Source organism: Lycium barbarum, chromosome 3, assembly GCF_019175385.1.
Source record: "Lycium barbarum isolate Lr01 chromosome 3, ASM1917538v2, whole genome shotgun sequence".
Taxonomy (NCBI): Eukaryota; Viridiplantae; Streptophyta; class Magnoliopsida; order Solanales; family Solanaceae; genus Lycium; species Lycium barbarum.
Genome location: NC_083339.1, coordinates 131,111,998 through 131,137,621, shown reverse-complemented (window position 1 = coordinate 131,137,621; position 25,624 = coordinate 131,111,998). Strand labels below are relative to the sequence as shown.

General features: G+C 36.3%; 2 protein-coding genes and 2 pseudogenes across 4 annotated transcripts; 2 read left to right on the top strand and 2 right to left on the bottom strand.

The window, feature by feature from the left end:
- Nucleotides 1-461: 461 nt before the first annotated feature.
- On the bottom strand, nt 462-738 carry LOC132632563 (large ribosomal subunit protein eL29z-like; annotated as a pseudogene).
- Nucleotides 739-757: 19 nt separating this feature from the next.
- LOC132632562 (indole-3-glycerol phosphate synthase, chloroplastic-like) lies at nt 758-8,022 on the top strand. 2 transcript variants are annotated; one of them, XM_060348548.1, is made up of 10 exons: nt 758-892; nt 1,789-2,037; nt 2,144-2,320; nt 3,758-3,832; nt 4,461-4,505; nt 4,595-4,759; nt 5,553-5,631; nt 7,085-7,167; nt 7,264-7,332; nt 7,767-8,022. In XM_060348548.1, the coding sequence occupies exons 1-10, from the start codon at nt 836-838 to the stop codon at nt 7,848-7,850; spliced, it is 1,083 nt and encodes a 360-aa protein (XP_060204531.1). In that variant the 5' UTR covers nt 758-835; the 3' UTR covers nt 7,851-8,022. The 2 variants fall into 2 exon arrangements, with proteins under 2 accessions (XP_060204531.1, XP_060204530.1); XM_060348547.1 differs by having other exon boundaries at nt 768-1,015.
- Nucleotides 8,023-8,950: 928 nt separating this feature from the next.
- Nucleotides 8,951-17,680, bottom strand: LOC132632561 (uncharacterized). 2 transcript variants are annotated; one of them, XM_060348545.1, is made up of 15 exons: nt 17,360-17,680; nt 13,902-13,979; nt 13,706-13,832; nt 13,353-13,631; nt 12,976-13,087; nt 12,760-12,889; nt 12,103-12,184; nt 11,910-12,034; nt 11,094-11,831; nt 10,885-11,014; nt 10,329-10,410; nt 10,111-10,261; nt 9,757-10,032; nt 9,566-9,678; nt 8,951-9,486 (listed from the first exon to the last, which is right to left on the bottom strand). In XM_060348545.1, exons 10-15 carry the CDS (start codon nt 10,916-10,918, stop codon nt 9,450-9,452), a joined length of 693 nt encoding a protein of 230 aa, XP_060204528.1. In that variant the 5' UTR covers nt 10,919-11,014; nt 11,094-11,831; nt 11,910-12,034; nt 12,103-12,184; nt 12,760-12,889; nt 12,976-13,087; nt 13,353-13,631; nt 13,706-13,832; nt 13,902-13,979; nt 17,360-17,680; the 3' UTR covers nt 8,951-9,449. The 2 variants fall into 2 exon arrangements, with proteins under 2 accessions (XP_060204528.1, XP_060204527.1); XM_060348544.1 differs by lacking the exon at nt 17,360-17,680 and having other exon boundaries at nt 13,902-14,127.
- Nucleotides 16,537-25,059, top strand: LOC132631360 (probable galactinol--sucrose galactosyltransferase 2; annotated as a pseudogene).
- The last annotated feature ends 565 nt before the right edge of the window (nt 25,060-25,624 follow it).

The following is a 25,624-nucleotide window of genomic DNA, read 5'->3' as shown; positions in this document are numbered from 1 at the left end:
CGACATGGGTACAAGATAGTTAAACACTTATGCCTTAATTTTGCCTTCAAATCTCTACCTTAAGACAGAGTTTGAAGGCAAAATTCTGCCTTATGAATTCAAACCTCTGTCTTGATTTTTTTTTTTTTTAATTGTGCTGAGATTCGAATCCTGAACCTCAAGATATTGGACGAAGGACAAAAATTAAAGACCACCGATTTGAGGGACAAAAATTAAAGACCACCCCCAAAGGATGGCCAATCCACGCAAAAAAAAAATGAAAGATAAAAATAAAAAATAAAAACTAGAGACAGTTGGACGTTATGCGACGGGGGTTGGTGGCCGCGGCTAAATCCCCCAAAAGATCTAATGCCATTAAGAACACACATTTAATTTCCCCCGAAAAGTTTTTTTTTTTTTTAAATGAATCGCAAAGAGGTATTCATTAAACAGTACAACTGGTTTCCATAGTAGCCACTATATCCGCATAACAAACAAAATTAAAAACCCAAATTTGGATAACAGTGCCAGCAACAAATAGAAACCTAGAAATCCCTATTACTGCTAGAACATTCTACTCTTCCTTAGCAGATCCCCCACCCTGCTTGTTGTGCTTCCTAGCATATACCTCTGGTTCCTCAAGAATTTGGGATCCATCCCTTTGGTGGAGCTGTGACGGTGTGACTTGGGTTTCTTGATCCCATTTCTATGGGCCTTGTAACTCTGATTGTGTGCTGTGTGATTCTTTGACTTTGCCATTTTTCTTCTTCCTTCTCACAAACAACTGGTGACCGCCCCCCCCCCCCCCCCCCCTAAAAGCTCGCCCTCAACTCAAATAATTTTTCTCTCTAATTTAATGGATTCTGTAATGCCACTGAGGACAACCGCCACCGCCACGTCAGCAGCGGCGACGGTAAGACCCCGGTTCTCATTTCAACCCAAGAAATCGACATTCTCCTTATCAGTTCCAACTACTATTTTTACGAGCTATGGAGTTCGAAATTTGCCCCAATGTTCGCCCCTTCGAGCTCCAGAGGTAGCCTAAATCGTTGATTTCATTTTGCTTTACTAGGTTTTTGGTTGTCACTTGAAATGAGGGTTTTCCTTTGCTATATGTTGCGTAATTAATTACTTATCCCCTCTGCCTGTGCATTCTAAGAAGCCGTGAGCTTCTTTTCTTTCCTTAATTGTAGCAAAAAAAGATGATTACTTGGCCAAGTAATGACTTTTCCGGTGATACTAGTGTTTTTAATCTATTAAAGGATAGCCATTTTAAGGTTTTCATATTTTATGTTCCATACTCTGTAAGAAAATCCTACTGGTGGGTATTATTTCATTTCACTCGTATGATTTGCAATCCCGTCGTCTTGCATCATATACAAAAAAGACGTTATCTAATTCGTGTTCATTATCTTCATATATCCACACAGTTTAAACTATCTAAATGTGAAAAAAGACACTTTTTTAGGTCAGTGTAAGCACGTAAAAGTTATGGGATTTTTTCAAGTTCAATTACATATGTGGATCCAGGGTTGAATAAGTAATTTGGACTTAACAAATTAAATTGAATTACACCATAGAACAAAATATGATTTGCATATTGAATTTGGGCTTCTAAAATTTGTAAAAAAGATGTCCATTTCCATTACGGAATGATGTCTATACTGTAGGATTTACCTCAAACTCTTGTGTTGAGACATGTGTCTTCTATTTGCATTTTTTTTTTTATAGTATCACAAGATAGATGAGAAAAGCCTTTCTTATAAAGATCATTCCACTAAGATAAATGATAATTGATTTGACTTGAAGGACGGTTCAGCGCTGGTTTCTGAATCCACCATTCCTGAAGGAGATGTTCTCAAAATTAAGGAGTGGGAAGTAGAAAGACTCCGAGAAGAAATTGCTGCAACTCAAGGTATAAAAATTAGAAGGAGGCCGACAACAGGGCCTCCTTTGCACTATGTTGGCCCTTTTGAATTTCGAATGCAGAATGAAGGCAATACTCCAATTAACATACTAGAAGAAATTGTCTGGAACAAGGACAAGGAAGTCACCCAGGTATCTCTCTTGGACTAGAATCTCAAATGCCGCCTGAGGGTGTATGTGCTATCATGTTCTTGTTTTAATATATTCTACAAACTAAAAGGTGGTTTTTGTTTGCCAGATGAAAGAGAAGAAACCGCTTCTTCTATTGAAAAAGTTGCTTAGCAGTGCTCCACCTACTAGAGATTTTCTGGGAGCTCTGAAAGCATCATATTCAAGAACTGGATTACCTGCTCTTATTGCTGAAGTGAAGAAGGCTTCTCCAAGTAGAGGTGTATTGCGTGAAAATTTCAATCCTGTACGTCTGTCATTTCCCTTTCTTGAGTGCTTTTGATCTTGTACCGTTTAGTTTGACATTACTTAGTTTCCCATTCCTTCTACATTGAGCTAAGGAATATCTTTAAGGAATCAGAGTAAAGGTCTGATTTTGAGTAAACTATGTAGAGACATGTCGGGATATGTTATCTTTTCTTCTTTTTCTCTGAAGTAGTTCTTGACTGGTTTCACTTCTGTTGAATTTACAAGGACTCTTATGTTCTATAACTGTATTCAACAGAACTATATATAGTTCCTAAGAAATGTGTTAAAGTTCTTAAAGGCACTTGAAGTGATACAAGGATATAAACTAAATCAAGAGGAAAAACAAACTTCCAATATTCTTCTCAAATAAAAGTAAGAGTCATATTTAGGGGCAAATTCTGATCCTTCTCGGCTGTCTACCAGCAGCCAAGCAAATGAAAAGAAGATGACGTCGTGGGACATGTATTATAAAGCTACATTTAAGTTGGTATGATTGCAGCGACCAGCAGCCAATTTCCGTTTCAGCATTAAGCTAATGGGTTCTTGCTTGCTGTTCTAAGTTGTGAAAAGTTGTAGTATGATTGCAGCGACCAAAGTGAAACTTCCTTCCTTAGATATTTGTCTTCATCTGGGACTATGTGACTTCAAGATTATAATAGTCGGCTAGGAGAAAAAGGGGGCCTTTATTCAGATTGATCCCCAGGGCATTGGTTCAGTGGCAAAGCTAGTATAGTACAACAACAACAACAAACCCAGTATAATTCCACCATGTGGGGTCTGGGGAGGGTAGAGTGTACGCAGACCTAACCCCCACCTTGAAAGGTAGGGTGGCTGTTTCCGAAAGACCCTCGGCTCAAGAGAGGAGAACAAGAGAGAAAAACAAGACAAAAGGTTAGATAGGATCAAGCATATCGAAAGACCCTCGGCAAAGCTAGTATAGTATGGATGTGTAAGCGGCAATGCACATCACGAGTTTGAGTCTTGCTATGAACCAAACCCCTTGTATTTAAGTGGAGAAGCGTAGAGGGATGGCCCCACAATCCACCGAGCTTCTAAGCTGGAAACAACAGATTTCGTTATCAAAACTTTAGTAAGAGGCGGGTTTAGCTACATTAGATTATTTTCGTCTTCTACCATATACCGGGTTTCAGATTGGTACTCCTTTAGACTTAATAATCTGTGAAGATATAATATGGTACTCCTTTAGACTTAAAAATCTATGAAGATATAATAATGAATAAAAATCTCTGCAGGATTTTGTACAAATATGAAATTACTTTTTATTCGTGGATTCACAGTTAGCGCGATACATTGACAAAAAAACTCATCCATTAAGTCAAACCCATTAAAAAGAGTTCAAATGTTTCAGTTGCAACTCACCCTTGTTGACATTGTTGAAATGGGGAATTAACCTTTCAATGTTTTTGCATGACAGGTTGAGATTGCGAAAGCTTATGAAAGAGGTGGAGCAGCATGCCTTAGTGTTTTGACAGATCAGAAATATTTTCAGGTAAAAGTTTCATTCTTCAAATTGCGATAAGGATTGCAGTTCTTTCTACTAATGGTAGCAAAATGACTATCTAGTTACCAGTATCAGGGCCAGTTACTATCAGTAACTAAATATCATAATGTAAATGCAGTGACCAAAATAAGGTAGATGACAATATTGAGATTAGTTTCTCCCCTATGCTTTTCTAGCAGGAGTCTTAAGTTGTAAGTGAAGTATTTGACAAAGTTGCAAGCATTATTTTTTCCTTTTGATGCAAAGGGAATCTAATCAAGAATGCTGAAAGATTTGTATCCTTTCCTTGTAGGACCTTAAATTGTAATTGAAGTGTTAAAAAACTTGTAACTAGGATATGTTTATGTGAAAGATTACCTTTCTGATAAGGGAAGGATAAACCATCCCATTTAAGTGAATGACTAAATCTGCCTGAGTAGCAGTTGTGAAGCTTGGTCCTTTCTTATTAGTCACCCAAGAATTGGGATTTATAGTAGAGTTGTTTAGGAAGTGGCATCAACTTTCAGAATTAACTCATAGACTATACGATTCTTGGGGTATCATGGAAGTGCTTAGATGCAGATTGTCGAATGATTTTCCATTGCTAATTATGATTCTCTTTATTTTTGTGAATTAGGGAAGCTTCGAAAATCTAGAGGCCATAAGGAATGCTGGAGTAGAGGTATGCAGATTCCCTCTAGTTTTTTGTCACCTATAATGTATCATAATCGAGTCCTTTTAAAGTTTTTCATTGAGCTCCAACTTTTGCAGTGCCCTTTGTTATGTAAAGAATTTGTTATAGAGGCTTGGCAACTCTACTATGCTCGGGTCAAAGGTGCCGATGCAATTCTGTTAATTGCTGCTGTTCTACCAGATCTTGACATCAAGTATATGATTAAGATCTGCAAATTACTTGGATTGACAGCACTAGTTGAGGTAAATTGTTACTTTCTCCACTCCTACTTTTTGACCATTCCATGGACTGAAAGGGGGAAAATTCAAAATCTACACATCAATATTTGTTCAAGGCAGTTGACATGTTTCACAGATATGAAATATATTTGGTATAAGTTCCTCTCTTCATGAAAGATTGTTGGGTAAAGCAAACATCCTGCCTATGGCTAGGCCCAAGTGAGTGACCGGGGATGACCCCGATCGGAGTCATGGTCGAACATGGCACTTGCTTGATGGCTTGATGAGCTTAGTTAAGAAATAAAGTTGCACCCTTGCTATTGGCTATAGCTTTTGGAATGATGGTAAACGCTTGATCCTAACAAGTGGTATCAGAGCCAATGTCATGGGTTTGATTCCCAGTAACAACATGTTGTGTCTCGTAGGTGTTTGCCCCGGGTGGGGGGGTGGGGGTGGGGGGTGTGTGTTGCTGGGTAACGCAAACATCCTGCCCATGGTAAGCCCAGGTGATGGGTTTGTAATGATCGGATCAGAGTCATGGTCGAACATGATGTTTAATTTTGATGTGCTTGGTTAAGAAATAAAGTTGTGCACAATGCTATCAGCCATAGCTTTTGGCATGATGGTAAACACTTAATCCGAACAAAGATTCTTTTCAATCTGGATATATTGGAACTATAAATCCTTCGTTGATGTTGATATTTTTCTGTCATTGCAAGGATAGTCACTTTTCAAAGAGAAACAAATTTCTCTTTCTGTAGCTCTGTTTCGTTTCTTTTCCTTTAATAGCCATTTCGACTTCTTGTTCTTCTTCTAGGTACATGATGAGACGGAAATGGATCGTGTCCTTGGAATTGATGGGGTTGAGCTGATTGGCATCAATAATAGAGACCTTGGTAATTTGCATAATTAATTCTACACCGCCTGTCTACTCATTTCTTGATAGACTACATGCTGCCAACTGCTATAAGGAGACAAATTGAACAGCAAAGGTGTACATGAAGATCTTGGGCTTGGGTGGTGAAGGAGTAGTGGTAAGTTTATGAGGAGATTTAGGTTGCCTGAGAATGTTAAAATGGAGGGAATTAAAGCTGCTATGGAGAATGGAGTGCTTACTGTTACTGTTCCGAAAGTAGAAGAGAAGAAACCTGAGGTGAAAGCTATTGATATCACTGGTTAAACAAGTGTTTGCTGAGAGTCCTTGTTGCTAATAATGTTTGTTTCTTGAAAGTGTTTTGGTTTGTAAGGAATTTGAGGTTTTAATCTGAACTATGTGTCTGTGTAACTGTGTCTTGCTGTGGATCTTCTACTAGCAGTTGTAATGAATAATGATTAAGAGATTAATATTGTGTGTGTTAGTTAATTGTCAGTTTAGTGAGATTTTCCCTGTTTTCCCCTTTACATTTCCAGTTCAATTGCAATAAAATATTCAATGAATTTAGCTTCCAAAACCTGTGTATTTTTTGTAGTAGTATATAGTTTTTGGTTTAGAAAGTTGAAGGAAAGCTTTTTTGGAACCAAAACAATTGGCATGTAAATAGGAAATGTAATGCCAATAATATCACCTCAAGTTAGGCTAAGTACTACTACTACAAAAAATACACAGGTTTTGGAAGCTAAATTCATTGAATATTTTATTGCAATTGAACTGGAAATGTAAAAGGGGAAAACAGGGAAAATCTCACTAAACTGACAATTAACTAACACACACAATATTAATCTCTTAATCATTATTCATTACAACTGCTAGTAGAAGTCCACAGCAAGACACAATTACACAGACACATAGTTCAGATTAAAACCTCAAATTCCTTACAAACCAAAACACTTTCAAGAAACAAACATTATTAGCAACAAGGACTCTCAGCAAACACTTGTTTAACCAGTGATATCAATAGCTTTCACCTCAGGTTTCTTCTCTTCTACTTTCGGAACAGTAACAGTAAGCACTCCATTCTCCATAGCAGCTTTAATTCCCTCCATTTTAACATTCTCAGGCAACCTAAATCTCCTCATAAACTTACCACTGCTTGATCTGAGGGCATGTAAATGATAAACTAGCCTTATAAGGAAATTATACAATATGAACGCCAAAGTGTTGGATAGATTAATCAAGTTTCCTTGACAGAGATTCTAAATCCCTGTTCAAAGTGTTGGATAGATTAATCAAGTTTCCTAGACAGAGATTCTAAATCCCTGTTCACTTCAATAGAGAGTCATGCTTTTGGCTACATACGGGGCTAGAGAAAAATGTACAAACAGAATAAATGAAGTTAGAAGCAGCATGCTTAATCAACTGAACTTCAATTGTGTAAGACTTGCCAACTAAATCAACTTTTGTGTTACCAGGAACTTTCAAGGTGGACATTAGCAATACGAAGAAACTTCTCGAAGGAGAGCGTGGGGAAAGGATTCGGGATAAAGGCATAATTGTATGAACTTCTATACACATCATGGAAGCTTTTGATTTAGTAGTTTTGCTTTCTAATAAATTAGTTGGTGACTTTATTGCCACTTTAATTCTTCAGGTGGTTGGGGAGTCTGCACTATTTACTCCAGCTGATATTGCTTATGTACAAGAAGCTGGTTGCAAAGCGGTAAGCTGCTTTTCTAATTTTGAAGTTCATAATGATGACAGCGTATGGTCGGTTGGTCACTACCCAGTGTAATCCCACAATAGTGGGGTCTGGGGAGGGTAAGATGTACGCAGCCTTACCCCTACCTGGGTAGGGAGGCTGTTTCCGATTGACCCTCGGCAACCCTCCTCCTTTATCCGGGCTTGGGACCGGCAATGTGAGCGAGCTCACACAGGCGGAGTTAATGATGACAGCGTATGATTATTCCAAATCGGATTCTAGAGGATAATAGTGGTTATTTTCCAAATATGATTTTGCATAGATCCTTCTGTCTTCATTTCACAATTATGTTATTGCCGTCTACTATCATACATCATCTGATCAATACTATAATTTGATTTATACCTTTTTCCTTGTCAATCATATATGATAATTATGTTGTCGCATCTCTGTAGGTGCTAGTTGGCGAGTCGATTGTTAAAAAGGAGGATCCTACTAAAGGAATAAGTGAACTTTTTGGTAAAGACATCTCACGCTAAGATGCAGCCAGTTGACTCTGTTACTGTTCCTTTCTGGAGGGTTCCTTTTGAGATTCTTCACCACAATTTTGTAATCTGTCGCCATTTTGTATTGTTGGTCACCTGCTTGCTTCATTGTAAGATATAACGTATAGACAAGTACGGTATGAATGGAAATGCTTATATTTGATGATTCCTGTTTCCATAATTTTTTTCTATTTGATACTTGTTAGTTGTTACATTTAGAACTGGGAGCATTTGAACAGCTGCTTTGGCTTCCGTTCAAAATATCAAATGGGTTGTAATGTTCATGTTTTAGTAGGCGAGGTTATGCCCGTGCTACGTATGGGTCCAACATAAGTGGTGCTTATCAGGTGTTTTGTAAAAGTACACGGGTCCAACATAAGTGGTGCTTATCAGGTGTTTTGTAAAAGTAAAAAGTATACTTGCACGTTTGTATGATTTGATGTAAACATTAGATGCAAGTAAGTTTTTGCCTCATGTGTTTTGTGCAACAAGTCTCAAATATTTCTTATTGGTAAATCAAAGTTTAAACCTCGGAAGTTCTATCTTATCAAGCTCATTAAAATTAAAAGAGGATTTGGCTCCTCTCCATTTCTCCAAGCTCGTGTTTAGATTTGTGACCCTTGTCCTATTTACATCTTTAATGGTCCAGATTTATTTCGCTAAACAAAAACCTTAACCATGGTTAATATACCTTTATTCTAGGGAAAAAATACTGTCTAACTTTAGTAAGAAATCTTCCTCTCAAAAAATACTATTAATTAAAGTATTTGCGTGGAAAATATAAACACACTGATTTTAACCTTAATTATGGTTAATATACCTTTATTTTAAAGGAAAAAAAATACTCTCTAGCTTTTAACCCATGTTCGCACAAGAGTTACTTTCTCTATTTTATTCAATTTGAGATTTTTTTTAGGTCGGTCTAAAAAATAAAAAATAAAAACATTTCAAAACAATTTAACTTTAAATTTTTCATTTTATTTTTAATGACATGATTTTTTAGCCACATAAATATTTGCGTCATATTTTAGACCAGAAGTTTCAAAAATTATAAACAATCAACTCCCCCAAAAAAAATTCTAACAGTTACAACATTAAACAAAAACATTTGTAACTAAGACATCCAAATCAAGTCTGAAACATCCAAATCAAGTCTTAAACATCCAAAAGCAAGTCTAGATATTCAAACATCATTCAGCCTATATCCGAACCAAATCAAACAAGTGGATGTTCCGAACATCAAAAGTACAACAAACTAATTCTCGCCATCAGAGTCGTCGTCAGACTCATCAGATCGGCAGATGTCTTTGAGATTATGCACTAGATTCTCCAATCGAGCAAGTCTTAAACGATCTGCTTTGCGCTTTTTCGACAACTTCTGTATTTGTTTCCGCAATGAATCCATCTCTTCCTGATTCTGCAGAGAACTAACAGAAGCACCAGACAATCCCGATGTAGGATGGCCTATGCCAAGTTGTGATACAAGGCCACGGACTTTACGTTTCTTTACGCCACCAATCGCCTCCAGCAATATTGAAGCTTCATCATCGTGTGACGATTGGGTTGATCTGCCATCCTCAGAAGCAGGCTCACTTAGACGCCATTCATCCAAGCCTTTAAAATATCCAACCTGAAATAAAAATTATAAGCAATATATAAACAAATTCATGTTAGAGAAAAAGAAAATAGTTCTGAAGCCAGGATCTTACATATGTCCTCTCACATGTGGCTCGACTCGAGTTCCATGACCATCCTTTTTATTTTTCACATGGTTCTCCTGAACAACCTCATCATAAGTCATAGATCTCCCTTTTTTATTTTCCTGCGAAAAACAATATGAGTGGAATAAAAGTTCGATCACATATAGTTAAAATCAAGTAAAATTTAATAAACAAGTTACCAATCTCTGTCGATGAGTCCCTCTATTAACTGAACACCCGATGTGCAACGATTCACCCTTGTCAGAGGCTCGGGCTGCCTTTGCTTGGATGCTCGTCTTTTCAACTTCCTCATATGCCCACCTTGCTTTAAGTTTAGCCCATATACCTTCTAGCATCCAATTAGGCTTCTGACCCTCTCTCCGAGCAGTCCACAAGGTATCTTTAAGTATATCATCAACGTGTTTCTCAAAATTATAAAATATTAGATAATCATTAGAGGGATACCATCCATACTTCTGCAAATAATTTATAACATTAGATGGGAAAAAAAGGTAATATGATCAATAATACTATAAAAATTAATCTGTCTGTACCCTAAAGTTATCCCATATCTGCACCCTAAAGTGATCCCATATATGTTGTCTGTCGAAGAAATATATCTCTGTCCAGGTAATCCAAGCATCACAATAAAATGATTTAATAGAATTCATGATCCTCTTTGTAGTTTCAGTGAAGGAAAAAAACCTGCATTAATTTTAACATATGTAAAAAATATATTTAATAATTTAAATCTAACAAAAGTATTATTTACCTAGTGGTCCAATCAGGAGTGATAGTCACCAACCGAAAACCAGCCGGCGCTCCAATCTCACCAAAATTTTGACTTTGTGTACCTGTGAAGTCCTGTAAACGTTAAGAATTAATTCGAACAAAATTATGAGCTTAAGCTATAATCTGTTCTAGCCTTGAAGTATGTAAAAGTCCAAACAAGGACAAGAAGAACTTGGGATTGGTGAACCTGTCCAAGGGATAAGTTAGAAGAAGTTCAGATGATAAAGTGTCGAGGAAATCACAAGAAAGAATAAATTCATATATAATTTTTCTAGGTCTTGGAGCTCCTTAAGGGGGTTCTCCCCATCAGAGTCGTCGTCAGACTCATCAGATCGACAAATGTCGATGAGATAATGCACTAAATTCTCCGGTCGACGAAGTCTTAAATGGTCTGCTTTGTGCTTTTTCCATAACTTTTGTACTTGTCCCGCAATGAATCCATCTCTTCCTGATTCTACGGGAACTAACAGAAGCACCAGACAATCCTGATGTGAGACAACCTAAGCAATGTTGTGACCCTAGGCCGCATGCTTTACCTTTTTTTACGCCACCAATCGCCTCCAATGACATTGAAGCTTCGTCATCCTGTGACAATTCGGTTGAGCTACCATCCACAGAAGTAGGGTCACTTTGACGCCATTCGTCCAAGCATTTAAAATACCCAACCTGAAATAAAAATTGTAAGCAATATATAAACAAATTCATGTTAGAGAAAACGAATATAGTTCTGAAGCTAGGATCCTACATATGTCTTCTCAACATGTGGCTCGACTCGAGTTCCATGACCATCCTTTTTATTTTTCACATTGTTCTCCTGAACAACCTCATAAGTCGTGGTTTTCCCTTTTTTGTTTTCTTGCAAAAACAGTATGAGTTGAATAAAAGTTCAATCACATTTAGTTAAAATCAAGGAAAATTCAAGAGTTAATGGTCAAAAACACACAAGAACTATTACTTTTTCGCGAGTTTCACACTCCAACTATCAGTTGTTTCGTTTTCCTACCTGAACTATCACCATGTATTAAAACACACCTCAACTAAGGTAGGAAATTAAGGGAACAACTGCTATTTAAGGTGTGTTTTAATACATGCTGATAGTTCAGGTAGGAAAACGAAAATTGATAGTTAGGGTGTAAAACTCACAAAAAAACAATAGCTCAAGTGTGTTTTTGAGCATTATCTCAAAATTTAATAAACATGTTACCAATCTCTGTCGATGAGTCCTTATACTAGCTAAACCCCCGATGTGCAATGAGTCACCCTTGTCAGAGGCTCGGGCTGCCTTTGCTTGGATGCTCGTTTTTTTAAATTCCTCAGTGGCCCACTTTTCATTAAGTCTAGCCCATATACATTCTGCCATCAGATTGGGCTTTTGACCCTCTCTCCGAGCAGTACACAAGGTATGTTTAAGTAAATCAGCAGCAGTTTTATCAAAATTACAAAATATTTGATTACCATGTTGGGGATACCATGTACACTTCGTCTGCAAATAATTTATAACATTAGATGAAAGAAGGTAATTTGATTTGATAAATAATATAAAGAATTAATTTATTTGTACCCTAAAGAGATCCCACATCCTCTTTGTTAATCAAAGGTATCTCTTCCCAGGAAATCCAAGCGTCATAATAACATAATGTAATAGCAAGCATAATCCATTTTTCAGATAGAGAGGATGGACAAAACCTGCATTAAATTTAACATATGTAAAAAAAAAATTCAATTATGAAAAACTAACAAAAGTATTGTTTTACCCTGCAGTCTCATGAGGAGCGATAATCAGCCTACAAAAAGCATCCAGTGTTCCGACCTCTCCAGCATTTCGACTCTGTGTATCTGTAAAGCCCCATAAATTTTAAGAATTAATTCGAACAAAATTACAAGCTTAAGATATAATTTTATTCTAGTCTTGAAGTACGTAAGAGTCCAAACAAGGACAAGTAGACCTTGGGATAGGTGAATGTGTCCAAGGATAAGTTAGATATGGCACGGGTGACAAAGTGTCGAGGAAATCACAAGAAAGAACAAAAATCAGAAAATGGAAACAGCGGGGTTGGGTGCTTCGCAGCAACGAAGCACTGGGTACTAAGGCCCAATTTTGCCTATATATAGAGAGTTGCAGATTTGGAAAATTCATTTATGATTTTTCTAGGTCTTGGAGCTCTTTAAGGGGGTTCTCCCCATCAGAGTTATAGTCAGACTCATCAGATTGACAAATGTCGATGAGATAATGCACTAAGTTCTCCATTCGATGAAGTCTTAAATGGTCTGCTTTGTGCTTTTTCGACAACTTTTGCACTTGTCTCCGCGATGAATCCATCTCTTCCTGATTCTGCGGAGAACTAACAGAAGCACCAGACAATCTTGATGTGAGACAACCAGAGCAACGTTGCGATCCAAGCATGCTTTACCTTTTTTTACGCCACCAATCGCCTCCGACGACATTGAAGCTTCATCATCCTGTGACGATTGGGTTGAACTACCATCCTCAGAAGTAGGCTCACTTTGACGCCATTCATCCAAGCCTTTTTAAAACCCAACCTGAATTAAAAATGATAAGCATTATATAAACAAATTCATGTTAAAGAAAAAAAGAAAAAAAAGCAGTTCTGAAGCTAGGATCTTACATGTCTTCTCAACATGTGGCTCGACCCAAGTTCCGCGACCATCCTTTTTATCTTTCACATGATTCCCATCAAAGACCTCATCATAAGTCATAGTTCTCCCTTTTTTCTTTTCCTGCAAAAAACAATATGAGTTGAGTAAAAGTTCGATCACATTTAGTTAAAATCAAGGTAAATTTAAGAGTTAATGGTCAAAAACACACATGAACTATCACTTTTTCGCGAGTTTCACGTCCTAAGTTGAGGGTGGTTTTAATACCCAGATGATGATAGTTCAGGTAGTAAAATGGAACAATTTATATTTGGGGTGTAAAACTCGCAAAAAACAATAGTTCAAAGTGTGTTTTTGACTATTATCTCAAAACTTAATAAACAAGTACCAATCTTTGTCGATGAGTCTTTACACAAACTGAACCCCCGATGTGCAACGAGTCACCCTTGTCAGAGGCTCGGGCTGCCTTTGCTTGGATGCTTGTCTTTTGAGGTTCCTCAGCAGCCCACCTTTGTTTAAGTTTAGCCCATATACCGTCTAGCATCCAATTGGGCTTTTGGCCCTTTCTCCGGGCAGGCCGCAAGATATAATAAAGTATATCAGCAGCAGTTTTATCAAAATTACATAGTATTTGATTACCATGTTGGGGATACCGTGTACACTTCGTCTGCAAGTAATTTATAACATTAGATGAAAAAAAGGTAATCTGATAAATAATATAAAGAATTAATATGTTTGTACCCCAAAGTGATTCCACATATGGTTTTTGTCAATCAAAGGTATCTCTTCCCAGGTAATCCAAGCGTCGCGATAAAATGATATAATAGACTCCATAATCCAATCCGTAGATTGAGTGGATGGAAAAAACCTGCATTAAATTTAACATATGTAAAAAATGATATTCAATAATTAAAAACTAACAAAAGTATTGTTTTACCCAGTATCATCAGGACGATAATCAGCCTCCAATAAGCATCCTGCATTCCAATCTCACCAAAACTTTGACTCTGTGTACCTGTAAAGCCCCGAAAATTTTGATAATTAATTCGGTCAAAATTATGAACTTAAGTGTATAATTTATTCTTGCCTTGAAGTACATAAGGGTCCACATGAAGACAAAAAGACCTTGGGATAGTTCAAGAAGATGGCATGCTAAATATAGGCATAAAATGATAAGCAGGGCTTAAATATACACTACTAGAAAATTATCATTTTCCCACTTAAATTTCTCACTGAAAAAAATATAGGCATATTCCAGTGGCTATTTTCATGAATATTTTGATTAATGGATCAATAAGAAAAAAATTAGTAGTGTTTTCACACCATGAAATCAAGAAGTTTCTCAACGTTTTAATGAGAATTTGTTTCTCACCATGCGTTTCCCAGTGAGCTGATTCAGTGGGAATGAAGTGGAAAGTATGTTTTTGACGTGAATTTCCCACTGATTCGTTGGTTGGAAAAGCCTCTATTTCTAAAGGTGATATGCATTGATTGTATGTCACTAGAAACCATAGAATAATAAACAGAGAACATAATAGGACATTGAGAAAAAGGCAAAGGAAAGAAAGGCGACTGAAAAGAAAGAATCATATATCTCATAGATAGAGAGGTAGTGTGACCTGCAAGTGGAGAGGTAGTGTAATCTGTAGTCTTGGAAACTTTATGCTTTCCCTTAGATTTACCTCTCACTGCCTTAGTACTCTGTGAACGATCTTTATTCCCAGATGTCATTTGTGTAATAAAAGGATGGTAGAAGAAATGATAAAAATAATTTAGGAATAATAATAAAGTTTTTACTTCTTCCTACAGTATTAAATGACTAAAGAACGAAATAAATCAACTTATTTATTTTTCCCTTGCTTTTATATTGATCATTAATTTTTTTTCATCGCTTGTTTCATATTCATCAAGTTATTCTTCCTCGTTTATTTCATGTTCATTGATTGAAACTCCATCTTAGTCTGCCATGGATATTTCTTCCTCATAATCGTGTTGATTTGATCTCCGAGTAGAGATTGAAGGATCAAATTTCATACTGTAGATACTTTCGCTATGCTGCAATTCAGCTGCTAATTCAACATCTACCATTTCTTGAACACATGAAATGCCATTTCTATATGTTACACTTAATGCATCCTCGACTTCACTCTACGAATGAATTTTGTTTTTATAACTATCCGCCATCATGAGTTTTTCCTGCATAATGGATAAGGAGCATATTGGGATAAAGCAGAGAACATTTTTTATTTTTGTGTTGTTTACCCCCACTAATTACTTGGTAAAAAAATAAGTCAAAAATAGCATGTGCAAACACGTGCTTATTCAAGACTAAAAAAAAAATATCTTCAAAGAAGCAATTTGTTTTGGAAATGTGCAAAAAGTACATTTTAGGAAGAGTAAGGGAAATTTAGCAATATTAAAGCAACTTGGAAGGAAAAAAATAGTTGAAGATCTAATATACTATCCCAAAGAGTTATGGTGCAAGGCCTATTTTAGTTTGGGATGCAAAAGTAAGTAAGCGCGTGTTTACATATGCTGCGCTTTGACAAATAGGAGCTCCGCTCTGACAGAAATTGCTTCCAGAGCCAACCTCATCCATCAATTAGCATTTTTAGCGATTATATTGGAAATTTTACATTTTGAACTATCCCTTTAGTTATTAAAAAGGCAAGAGTCAGGGCGAATTTAGAGGGTGGGGAGGGTGTTCAGCCGAACATTTTGGTAAAAAATTACATTATATATATAGGGTAGATTTTCTGTATTTATATATATATATATTAACTTTTAAATACCCTGACAAATGTAAAAGGTTAGCTCAAGCGGTCTAGAGTGTTTAAAATTATCTCTATTGTTCTAGATTCTTTTTTTTTTTTTTTTGGGGGGGGGGGGGGGGGGGTCCTCGGTTCGATTCCTAGGGACATCATTATTTTTTATATTTAGCTTTTGTTGTTTCTTTTCGGACCCCCTGTGTAAAAATTCTGAATCCGTCACTGGCAAGAGTACTTCAAACAAATTAATTATTCTTCTTAGACTATGATAGAAGTAGAATATTTCTTCACAATTAAGTCAAAGAATGATAGGTTTTTAGTATTATAAAACGTTATAATTATACTCCCTCCGTCTCAATTTATGTGGCATCATTTGACTAGGCACGAAATTTAATAAAGAAAATAAGACTTTTGAAATTTGCGGTGTCCAAAATAAGGCTTAGAGATTTGTGTGACTGAAAATCATCTCATAAAGTTAAATTATTTCTAAATATAGAAATGTGGCATTCTTTTTTAGACGGACTAAAAAGGAAATGGTGTCATATAAATTTGGATAGAGGGAGTATAAGTTAATCTAATAGATTCGCCCTATACAGGTCAAAACTCAAAAGTACGAGACAAGTCGATCCAACAGATTCACTTCGCAAGTTGGAAGTACAAACACGCGGTATGCGTTCACAATTAAGTTAAACAAAGAACGAATCAACAATCTTATGAGTTATGACAAAAAAATAAAAGACTAAATAAACAAACAAATAACTTAAAATATGCAAGCAAGTTATGGAACTAAGATAATATAATAAGATGAAAAGAAGTGCAGAAACATTTGTTGACAGAACAAACGTGAGACTATAATAATCTTTAAAGATTCTGAAGGTCAAAGAACACACTTCAACTCTGGAATTCTTCCAAAATAAACAAAGTAAAGTATCTTATGAAGCCTCCTAATTTTGTGTAGCAGTTGTTGGAGAAAGATCGGCATGGAGGGACTCCCTTTGTTAAGAAATTAGATGATGCTGCTACTACTTTATTAGCTACCTATAGTAATCTAAATGTCCTGCGTGACATCTCTACTAGGAATGGAACCAATGCTACTACTTTTGCTACTATTGTACTTCTAAAACTTCGCAAGTTGCCAGTCAAGGCAACCAGTTGGTTTGTAATGTTGTTAATATTTAAGTATTAATAAATAAATAAATATCTTGAATCCTTAAAAAAAAAAAAAGAACTGTGGAATTCTTCAGTAGCATATAATATTATTTTTTACTAAATTGTGTGGATGGATCTACTTTTGTGAGAGATAAAATTAACAAAACCCCAAAATCATTACTAAATGAAGTTAACAAATTTCAGAAGTTAAATAGTTTAAAACAGACTATATATGCAACACAAGATTAGAAAAATTGTTCAATCTGTGTGAGTTTATAAGCAGTATTAAGTTTCAAAGTTAATATTTTCACAAGAGCAACACACACACACACACAAAAAAAAAGACAGAATCAAAGCTAAATTCTACAAGGACCTTAGAAGAAAATGGTGATATATATATCCAGATCTATTCAAAATTTCATAAAAAATTAAACCTTAAAAAAGAGGAAAACTGTAGAAGAAGGAAAAATACACTTACCGTGACTGAAGGGTGATGCTATTGTGAACGTGGTGCCGTTTAACGGCCTTGTTTGCTGTTTTAAGAAGTGAATCGCCAAGATAAAAAGTGGATAGGAAAGAAATAAAGTATAGAAATTAGGGTGTGTTCCTTTTAATATAATCAAAATTTTGCGACCTCAAGCCGTCGGTAATCTATGTCGAAAATGACTTATAAATCTTGCCTCGATTTTCGCTATTTTATCGACCACAGTCCGTCGGTTTTTCACGTCGCAATATCAAAAAATAAAAGTAACTTCTGAAATGACAGATTTTCTAGTATATTCTTTCTTGCTCACAACAGTTGCCAAAATTCCATTACCTAAACCAATTGATCAAATTCATTTTCAATCAGCATACAAGCATTAATTTCATACTCAATTGCTCGTCCATGGTAAACTAAATCATTATTGTAAGGAGAACACACTAAAATGATGGCATGCATCCAAGATGGTTCGCTGTTGGTCAACGGTAAGACGATGTTGACCGAAGTCCCCTTTAACGTCAAAGTTTCTTCGGTGGCGGCATGTTCATCGGCTTTGTTCATTGCTGCAAATTCATCAATACCAAGTTGTAGACACGTCTTTACTCTTGGAGTTACTCAATAGTCCTCTCCTTCTCTACTCTTTTTTTCCTTTTACCAATCCCCTCTCTATTTTCTTTTCCTTGTTGCATGGGATGGATGGGCTTGCTATTCTATTTGCTATGTAAGCATTTGTTTTGCTACTTTGCTTTAACTCAGCTAGGAGTTATGCCAGATTATTAGGACGTAGTTTGTACAATTTTCGCTCCATCACACTACAACAACATACCCAGTGTAGTCCTACAAATGGGTCTGCAAAGGATAGGATGTACACAGACCGTACACACTACGAATGCTTTATTTAATGAGTAGTTCTTATGCGATTTGGAAGGAAATTTTCTATTTGGCTGAGCAGCGTGGGAATGTAATGCATATCTGGACAAAATTATGAGGTTATACTATTTGACGTAATGAAAGGACACATTTCATTTTTGGTTTTCTAAAGAAATAGGAAAAAGATCACTCTGAATCTTGGATTTTTGCTCGTGGAAGAAAATTTAAGCAGAGGCAGGTTTTGAATTAGATTGTTTGTGTTATAACAGAACTATGGTTAGATTCCAGGTGCAAAGTTCTGTTATAAAACCTGTATCTGAAAAACTACTTAAACCAGAAACTGAAAATTTAAGAAACCAGCAGAATCTGGAAAATGTTAGAAGAAACAATACAAAAAAAAAATCCAGAACTAAATCGAGCCCACTGAATGCACAGTGTGTCCTTAAGGAAATTATTCCCCCAATGTACCACAGGTTGTGAAATATAGCATCCCAAAATAGAACAATTTACTCACCGTAGTAGCAGTACTGCAAACTTTGGTGAACAGCGAACTCACTCGAAGGCTGTAAATCATACGAGAATTTTATGAAGTCCAAAAGAAGAAGAGAGAAGAATTTCAGAAATTTCGTAAGGAAAAATCTAAAGATCAACAGATTATAAATAGCCATGGATGCGTTGGTTTAGAAAGGTGCAACCTTTCAGTGGCACCCTTTCAGGTGGCGGGAATATTTAAAATAATCCGGGAAAGAAAAATGGGTCATCGGGTCAGAAACGGACCCGGTTATAATCCAGATTTTAATTCATCCGAAAAACCACGTCAGAATTTTGGATAATTAATTAATAATTAGACAATTAAAATTAAATTTGGTTCAAAAAGATTATCAATCAAATCATTTGACCAAATCCAAAGCCGAGCCGAGCGACGATGCCAGCGCGAGGAGAGGTCCTCTTCTCAACTCTTTATGAGCTAGAAGATGTGCTTCTCTATCTAAGCACAAGAACTTTCCTTTCCACTACCAATGTGGTAGAAATGCTTCATCCAATAAGCAATAAAGGAAGAATTTAAAATTTTCATTTTCCCTTCATATTTTCTCCCCTTCATTTCCCATTCATCTACACTTAAAACCCAACAATCCCCCACATGAATGGGGAATGGCTATAATTTAAAGGAATGCACGGACAAGTGTGTGATTTACAAGTAAAGATTAATTGCATCTGAATAAATAGGTTTCCCTTTGAAATTTCCATAGTGAACTTATATCGGATATAATCGGTCAATCGGTAGATGTGATATCTTTGAACCGTCGAGCTTTGTTATATACCTAGACAACATAAGTCACACAATTAATCCTTAACCGTCTATGGTTCTCACGGTTGTGTTCGTTTCAGCCATGAACACCGCCTGGTTTCATAAGTGAATAGAGAATGGGCTTTTACTATCATTCTTCTTGAAGCGGCTTACAGTTCACACTCACATAGGTGATTTCTAAACGTGTAGTCCTATAGATACACTATCTGGTCATCTCCTGCCAGACTTAGAAACCATTAAAAAGCTGTAATGTTATATTAACTCATCAAAAAGCCTTATGGTTTTATCCTTGTTTCTGAACATTGTCTTCTTCACGAGAATGGGTTGAGTTATTTGACAATGTTGAATTGTCATTCATAACTTTGTTTGATATCTTTGAACCTAGATCTTGGGATCTCCAGTCTACTAAGTAGAGTTACCGCCATGATGACTTGTCCTAGGCCTTAAACCCATTCCTTTCGATGATCTTTCAATTGCCTCTCTAGATAGGCTTTTTGTAAGTGGATCTGACACGTTTTCTCTTGACTTTACGTAGTCAATAGTGATAACTCTACTATAGAGTAGTTGTCTAACGGTATTGTGTCTCCATTGTATGTGATGAGATTTCCCGTTATACATAACGCTCTCTGCCCTACCTATTGTCCCTTGGCTATCACAATGTATACATATCGGTGCCAAAGTTTTGGGCCAAAATGGAATGTCTTCCAAAATAATTCGGAGCCATTCCGCTTCTTTATCGGCCTTGTCTAAAGCTATAAATTTATATTCCATTGTAGAGCGGGCGATACATGTCTGTTTGGATGATTTCCAAGACACTGCTCCTCCACCAATAGTGAAAACATATCCACTTGTGGATTTATCTTCAGATGATCCGCTGATCCAGTTTGCATCACTATATCCCTCAATTACTGCGGGATATTTATTATAGTGTAAAGCATAGTTTTAGGTGTGTTTTAAATACCCCAAAACTCGTTTCATTGCCATCCAATGAGTTTGATTGGGATTACTTGTGAACCGACTCAGCTTACTAATAGCACTGCAATGTCTGGTCGTGTACAATTCATGATATACATTAAACTTTCCAATACTCGTGCATAGTCCAATTGTGAATCACTTTCACCTTCATTCTTTTGAAGTGCAAAGCTTACATCAATTGGAGTCTTCGCAACATTGAAATTCAAATACTTGAACTTGTCAAGTACCCTTTCAATATAATGAGACTGTGATAATGCTAGAACTTGTGGAGTTTTATGAATCTTAATTCCTAGGATTAAATCAGCAACTCCCAAGTCTTTCATATCAAATTTGCTAGCCAGCATACGCTTCGTAGCATTTACGTTGGCAATATCTCTACTCATTATCAACATATAAACAAATAATGACTTCATGATTTGGAGTATTTTTAATGTAAGCACATTTGTCACACTCATTAATCTTAAATCTATTTGCCAACATTGTTTGGTCAAATTTTGCATGCCATTGTTTGGGGCTTGTTTTAGTTCATAAAGCGACTTGACAAGTTTGCACACTTTCCTTTTTTTACCAAGAACCACGAAACCAGGTTGTTCCATGTAAATTTCTTCCTCCAAGTCTCCATTCAAGAAAGTTGTCTTAACATCCATTTGATGAATTTCAAGACCATATATTGTCGCTAGTGCCATTAACACCCGAATGGATGTTATCCTTGTCACCGGCGAGTTTGTGTCAAAATAATAAAGACCTTCTTTTTGTCTATAACCTTTAACAACAACTCTTTAAATTATATTTGTCAATAGTGCCATCAACTTTCATTTTTCTTTTAAAGATCCATTTCAAACCTAAGGGTTTATTTTCGGGAGAAAAATCAACTAATTTCCATGTATGGTTCTTCAAGATTGATTCAATCTCACTATTGATTGCCTCTTTCCAAAATGGTGAATCTGAAGAAGACATGGCTTCTTTAAATGTTTGAGGCTCATTTTCTAGCAAAAACGTTACAAAATCCGGTCCAAAGGAAGTAGATGTCCTTTGGCGTTTGCTCCGCCTTAGAGCCTCATTACTTGGTGTATTTTCCTTTGCCTCTTCACGTGGTTGTTTAGATCTTTCTCCAGACGACTCACGTTCATTTTTATATGGATAAATGTTTTCAAAGAATTCAACATTATCTGATTCAATTACCGTAATAATATGAATGTCGCGATTTTCGGATTTGTGAACCAAAAATCGACATGCTTTGCTGTTGGTAGCATATTCAATGAAAATACAATCCACAGTTTTTGGTCCTATTTTGATCCTTTTGGGTATAGGAACTTGTACTTTAGCTAAGCACCCCCACACTTTGAAATATTTCAAGTCGGGTTTTCTTCCTTTCCATTTTTCATGAATTCAGGAGACAACCCATTTTTAAGTTGATCAAGGATTCTATCAAGTATGTCATATTCAACAAGAAGACTGATTTCCTCTTAGAAGTCAATAGTAGCTTGAAGCTGAAGTAGATATTCTCTATTTTATATTCTTTTACAGGATACTTGAGAATCATATGGGAACATTTAAGCATATTGACAACAAAAAGCTACTAGAGTTGTAGATAAGCTTTTTCGGTGATAAAGTTGTAATAACTCATATTCTTCTCAGGTGGCAGCACATTTAGATTGGTTTGGATGGTGTGCATGGGATGCTTTCTACAAGGAGGTCAATCCACGGGGGATTAAAGAAGGTCTTCAAAAGTACAATACTGGAGCCAGATTTGGGAATGAATCAGATGACGCTTCCTGTGTCTTCCGTTTTCTTCTACATAACACTATTCTCTTCTCCACTCAGTTTGATGGAAGGAGGCTGCCCGCCGAGATTTTTGATTATTGATGATGGCTGGCAAGAGACGTATAACGATTTCCAAAAGGAAGGAGAACCGATTGTTGAAGGATCACAGTATGTTCTCATATATATCAGATAGTAGCTTGTCGTAATATAGTTGCTATTTATTCAATGATTTAAGTTTCATTTTTGTCAATGTGGTCACAGGTTTGCATCAAGATTAACTGACATCAAGGAGAACGATAAATTAGGGACTTGAAATAAGTCATTCCATGCTCTGACCTCCAGGAGTTCATAAATTTCATTAAAGAAATTTATGGATTAAAGTGAGTCTAGGGTCCAACAAAAATTTACTATTCTTCATGACGGAAATTAGAGCAGCTCTTTAATTCATACAGTGTGCAATTTTGAAGCACTTCCATTTATGTAGATTTGTATATGTCTGGCACGCTTTGCTTGGTTCCGGGGAAGGGCTCCATCCGTTATCTGAAACTATGAGGAAGTACAACCCAAAGATTGAGTATCCAATTCAATCACCTGGTAACACAGGAAATCTTCGAGATATAGCTATGGACAGCTTGGAAAAATTTGGAATTGGTGTAATCGATCCCCAGAGGATTTATGATTTTTGCAATGATCTTCATAGTTATCTTGCAATCAGTGGTGTAGATGGAGTAAAAGTAGATGTGCAGACTCTTATGGAAACCTTAGGGTTTGGGCATGGGGGTCGTGTTGCACTTACTGGACGATACCAAGCAGCTCTGGAGGAGTCTGTTGCAAGAAACTTTAGAGCAAGTAACCTGATTTGCTGTATGAATCACAACTCTGACTCCATCTACAGGTTTGAGCACCCTTCATTTGATTGCTATGCAAGGTATGGATGAAGTTATTGTATTGATAATAGTTTCTAATTGAGAAGTAAATTGTCAGCTCAAAGAGGAGTGCAGTTGCAAGAGCATCGGAGGATTTCATGCCCAAGGATCCTACCTTGTCAAACAATGCATATCATTTCTGTTGCATTTAACAGTCTTCTTATGGGGAAGATTGTAGTTCCAGATTGGGACATGTTCCAGGTATGGTATCATCAGTATAATGTGAGTGAAAAGTGCTGATAAGGAGTGGGTATTCATAATATAGATATCCATATTGTCCATCTAGATTACTTGATATCCATTTTTTAGTGGAGAGTACGGATAATATCTATAACTAATCCATTTTTAACTGGTTTGTTATCCAACCCATATTTAATGGGTCGGATTGGATGGTTACTTGTTTTCTTCTACCATTTTTCCAGCCATACTTCCGTGTTTTATTACAGAAAAAACTTTAGCTTAGGAGACATTTGTTTGATCACAAAAGAAAAGGCTTGACCTTAGAAGAGCTAACTATTCTGTTTATGTTAGAGCAAGCACGTCACAACTAAATTCTATGGTACTGCAAGAGCATTAAGTGGGTCTGCAGTGTATGTTAGGTGAGAGGTCCTACTACACCATGCAGTACAACATTCTTATCTATGTCCAGAATTTCTGCATTACTATTTAAAAGAAATCTTATTGCAATTTGATTGTTGTGACAAATTCTGCAGTGACAAGCCAGATCACCATGATTTTGAACTACTTATAAAGCTAGTTTTGCCTGATAGCTCAATCCTAAGAGCTAGATGTGCTGGGCGGCCAACGCGAGACTGCTTATTTATAGATCCAGTCATGGATGAGAAAAAGTAAGATCCATTCACCTAGTTTTTGCGGTCAGGTACTTCTTAGTGGATTGGGAGAGAGGAGCTTTTACAGCTGAAATATTGAAACTGCAACGTCTAATGAGTATTTACCTTCATCTAATGCAGCTTATTGAAAATTTGGAATTTAAATAAGTTAACTGGTGTAATTGGTGCTTTTAACTGTTAAGGAGCTGGAAATTGGCCATTGAAGGAAGGATCAGAGAACATCCTTAAGCCTGTAACCATCACTGGCCATATCAGCCCTCTTGACGTTGACTCTATTGAGGATATTGCTATTGAAGATTAGAATGGGGATTGTGCTATCTATGCATTTAACTCGGGTAGTCTAATGATAACTTTTAGTATTCCAGCTTTTGTGTCCTTACAAAATTTATTCTGTTTTGAAAAGCAAAATTTCTGTGACTCGCCACTTAGCTAATCTCATTGAGTTGTTGTTAGGTTCTCTTTCTAGATTTCCAAAAGAAGGGAAAATCCAAGTCTCGTTAAGTACGCTTGGTTGTGAAGTATTTACCATCTCTCCAGTGAAGGTATGTCAACATTCTGCAGTGTATTTGAGGTTTTGGACAATTCCAATATCAAATGAAGGTCATATGTACAGGTTTATAATTGTCATCATTTTGCTCCTTTTTATTGATTGTTATGTACAACTCTGGTGGAGCTGTTGAGGTTCTTCTTTGCAGCCAGCATCCATCAGGATGCAAGATACAAATTAAAACACGAGGTTGTGGCCGAGTTGGAGCCTATTCTAGCTCAAAACCAAGCTACTGTACAGTGAATGGTGAGGAAACAAAATTCAATTATAACACTGAAGATGGACTGCTAATTATTCAACTTGAAGGTGATTGTGATACTAGGGAGATTGATGTTGTCTATTAAGTCTCTTTGGAAGTGGACATAGTTTATTTATTCTCTGTAATTTGTATTCTCTCTTTTTAATTTCTCTTTCTTAAAAAAATAAATAGAGGCTTATATATAATTTCATGGGGACTGATATGTGTACATGCAGTGCAAATCCAAGATATACAGGGTTATGATGGCTGTTTTTAACTGTCAATCAAGGATCCTTGAGGCTGTAGCTTTGAAACGCACTTTGTTGATTTAGGCACCATTACTATGCAAGAGGGGTGAATTAGGTCATTATTACCTTTAAAAATTCTTTCAAAGCACTGCTCCCTTATTTCAAAGCATCTTTCCAGTGTCCTACTCTCAAGTGAGATTCAATTTTACCTTTTAAAGCACTGCTCATAAGTGGAGCATAAATAAAACAAAGAATAATCGAGGCTTAAGTCTTGTGAAATAACAGCCTCCCATGTTTATCTCAAAGCATCTTTCGAGTGCCCTAGTCTCAATTGAACTCCAATCTTTATCGATATTGGGAAAAGAATAAAGGTAAAATTTTTTTTTTTTTGAAATTTTTGAAGTTGAAGTTGGAATTGGAGCTATGCTTAGTTTTTGCAAATAATATTTGGTGTTGAAATGTACTTTTTCTTAAAAAAGATGAAATATGATTTGTACACTCAATTTCTAAAAACTAACAAAAGCACCCAAAGCA